Below are 3,115 nucleotides of genomic sequence, written 5' to 3'. Positions count from 1 at the left end.
TAACACAGTAGTGACTAGAGTAGTCTAAGCAGCTGCTGAGCCAAAATGGATTGAATACGAATGCTTCTCTTTAGTCAGAAAAGCATATGCTGCTTATCATCCCTCTATTTCTCTCTAGGCTACTAATTGTTTCCCTTTTCTGTGGCATACCAATACATTTAGCAGTATGTCTTTTATTTTATTTTAAACCTAGTGTGGTGCAGGGTGCCAAGGTGCTTTTTATTTCAATGGTTTTAGTTTAATAATATCGAGTTTTTTCATTTCATTTGAAGTTCCATTTATTTTATTTTATTTTGCCTGACAGTTTCTTTGTTTTTGTATTTCATTACCTTTGAGACCACTTTAAGTGATCCAATTTCACCGGAATTTGAATGAAACGAAGGCTGCTCACTTACCTCGACAGTTGAGGTATGCTTGATTCTGTATCATGATATTAAAGCAATATAATGATGTGTTCATTACATTGAGAGGTTCAAATGTTATAGCACGAAAGAACAAAAGAATAAGTATAAGCTAAACTTCTATCGTCATCTGATTTAGAGCTGTGTATCTCCATCTCTCTTTCTCCACAAAGTCTGCATCCAAGAAACGTGAAACAAATGCCCAGAGCCTGTGAATGTCCTCAAAGTTTGTCAAGAAGCCGAGGGAAGCTGTGACAACAGAGATTCCTGAATGAAGTTTCTCTCTCGTCCCGTTTAAGACTTTTCCTCCTTCACTTGTCCTTGTCTCTATTATCTGTTCCCTCTCATGTTCATACTCATCTGGGAACCAAATGTTGAACAAAAATCCTTTGCTTAAAGAAATATTGTTCCGATCAGCAAGCTTCTGTACAATTGAAGGGTCTATCTTTTCTCCTTTCCAATCAAATACGTTGAATGCCACTGCTGGTCCTCGATCAAATTTAACCTTCGGTCCGTAGATTCTGACTAGGGGATTCCTATTTTCTGAATGTGGATGTTGAAGACTCATTAATGCATTTATCAACCAGTTGATGAGGTACCTTGCTCTGGCACTGATTAGTATCAGGCCCAACGAGTCTGCATGATCCAAGCCTCTACATTCAAGATATGAATGCCCACTTCCACACCCAGCAATGATTTGGGATTTGGAGGATTCAAATGATGCCACTGATTCCTCAATTTCTGGTGCTTCATGTTTTACTGAAATCTCTTTGGTTTCTTGCGGGTCATAAGTTACTTCACTTAACTGCTGCCTGAAAATAGGACCTGAGGGGGAGCCCTGCAAATTGTCATCAACATGTATCTCTTGTTTAGTTCTTTCTTCAGTTTCTGCGTCGTCATTTGCCAACTCTTCTGAAATTTGAGAAGGTCTCCTAGCTGGGACAAGCCTCACTATACATGTACCAGTGGAATCCTTTAAAATTGAAGAACTTGATTTCTTCACAAATAGACAGCAAAAACCAGATGGGTTTTCACCAAAAACCTTGAAAAAAGAGCAGACCAGGAGATCTGGCTTAAAGAGGGACAGGCCCAGGGTCTCCATATCTTTTGGTCCTAAGCCACAAGCATCAAGTAAGACATGCCATCCATTTTCCTGAGCCATGGTCATCCAGAGGTATGAATACCTAGCCCCTGTCATCCTTGATTGAAGTGGGAAAACAAATAGTCCCCTCTTTTTCTTCCTCTTACCCCTTACCTTCTTCAGCAGTTTTCCTGACTTTAATCTTAAACTAGGCCATGAGAATTCAGCTGACATGACCCGTGCCCCTTTGTTCTTGGAGCTTTCAATCATTACTTTCACTGCCTCATTCTCATAATCATATACCGTAAGAAGATTTTGATTTGACTGAAATGGATAAGAGTCTGCCACAAGTTTGAATGCGGATAACTGGTTGGCAGTGAAAACCATCGTGTAATCATCTTCGGAGAGATTCATCAATGCCATAATTCTTTTCTGCATCTCGTATTCCAATTCTGACATTTGGCCACCATATTGTATTTGCGAATGTAAGTTAGCTGCCTTGTAGGAAATATCAAAGAAGGGCGGTTGTAAACCTGAGGAATTTTGGCGTGATGGAGGAGAAGCAGATGATGTTGAGGCAACTGGAGCTTCCCAAGAGTGACTTCGTTGTTGAGAGTATGAGAAGAGGCCGTGGCCAATATAATCGAAACAAACACGGTTGGACAGGGAGAGATGGTAGTATTCTTGTTCTCGGATTTTGTCAGCCTGATCAGTCTGAGAATACTGTGGAAATGCTTTTGTGAAATTGGAGAATGACTCTTGCAATGAAGGGAGGGACTCGTGATTGGTGAATTGAGAGTTTGGATATATCAATGATCCCATGACAAGTTCAAGAACATGGCGGGATGCAGAAACAGTGGTTATGGATGTTGGACTCTGGGGCTCAGAAGGCAATTGACAGAAATTACGAAAGCAGGCTTGTGAGGCCTCTCTAGTGCAAGGTGAAGGCATCTCCTTCTCCCCTTCCTTTTCTGTCCACACCAGATTTATTGTTCGTGTTTTTCTCCCTCTATTTTCTTCACATTTGATTTTGTCAAATCAAACAAATCATTGAGCATTTTCTATTTGTATAGGTTGAAAACGTCAGATGGTGGGTTTCCTGTTCGTTGGGGCCGTCCATCCTGTCTTTCGTTATGCTCAAAGTAAGCCTTCTTTTTTCTTATTACCAACGTGAAACCCAACTTGGTCTTCGACACCATCTTCTGGCGTGGAATTTTATAGACTTCTCGAAAGCGTGAAAGCTGTAATATAGGACCTTTTGCCTGCTCTGTGATTTAGTAAGCCGTATCAAATAAGTTGATCAACTGGAGTAAATTAAAAAAAATAAATTATCTACTACTACTGCAACAACAACAACCACAACCCTCAAATATCGGATCGAAGTCCTCTTGTCTTGCTCTTTTTCTTTATCCCGTTGATCTTGAATTCATTAAATCTTATGCCTACTCTACCAATAAATCAAGTGGTTGTGATGCTTTTCGAAAGGATAAAAAAGCTTCATTCCACGACCACTGAAATGGTCTATCTTGCAGTTCGTGGAAATATAAAACAAGCGGAAGAGGGCAGGGGAAACTTTTGAAGTGGCCGGCATTATCTATCTAGGTCTCAAGTTTATTTGGAAGGATTCTCGGCG

At 40.3% G+C, this 3,115-nt stretch overlaps 1 protein-coding gene across 1 annotated transcript; it reads right to left on the bottom strand.

The window, feature by feature from the left end:
* Positions 1-356: 356 nt before the first annotated feature.
* On the bottom strand, positions 357-2,549 carry LOC105132180 (molybdenum cofactor sulfurase-like). Its single transcript, XM_011035521.1, has one exon. The coding sequence runs from the start codon at positions 2,431-2,433 to the stop codon at positions 514-516; it is 1,920 nt and encodes a 639-aa protein (XP_011033823.1). The 5' UTR covers positions 2,434-2,549; the 3' UTR covers positions 357-513.
* Positions 2,550-3,115: the final 566 nt, after the last annotated feature.

Source organism: Populus euphratica, unplaced genomic scaffold (genome assembly GCF_000495115.2).
Source record: "Populus euphratica unplaced genomic scaffold, PopEup_1.0 scaffold39.1, whole genome shotgun sequence".
NCBI lineage: Eukaryota > Viridiplantae > Streptophyta > Magnoliopsida > Malpighiales > Salicaceae > Populus > Populus euphratica.
This window is presented reverse-complemented; position numbering and strand designations above follow the sequence as displayed.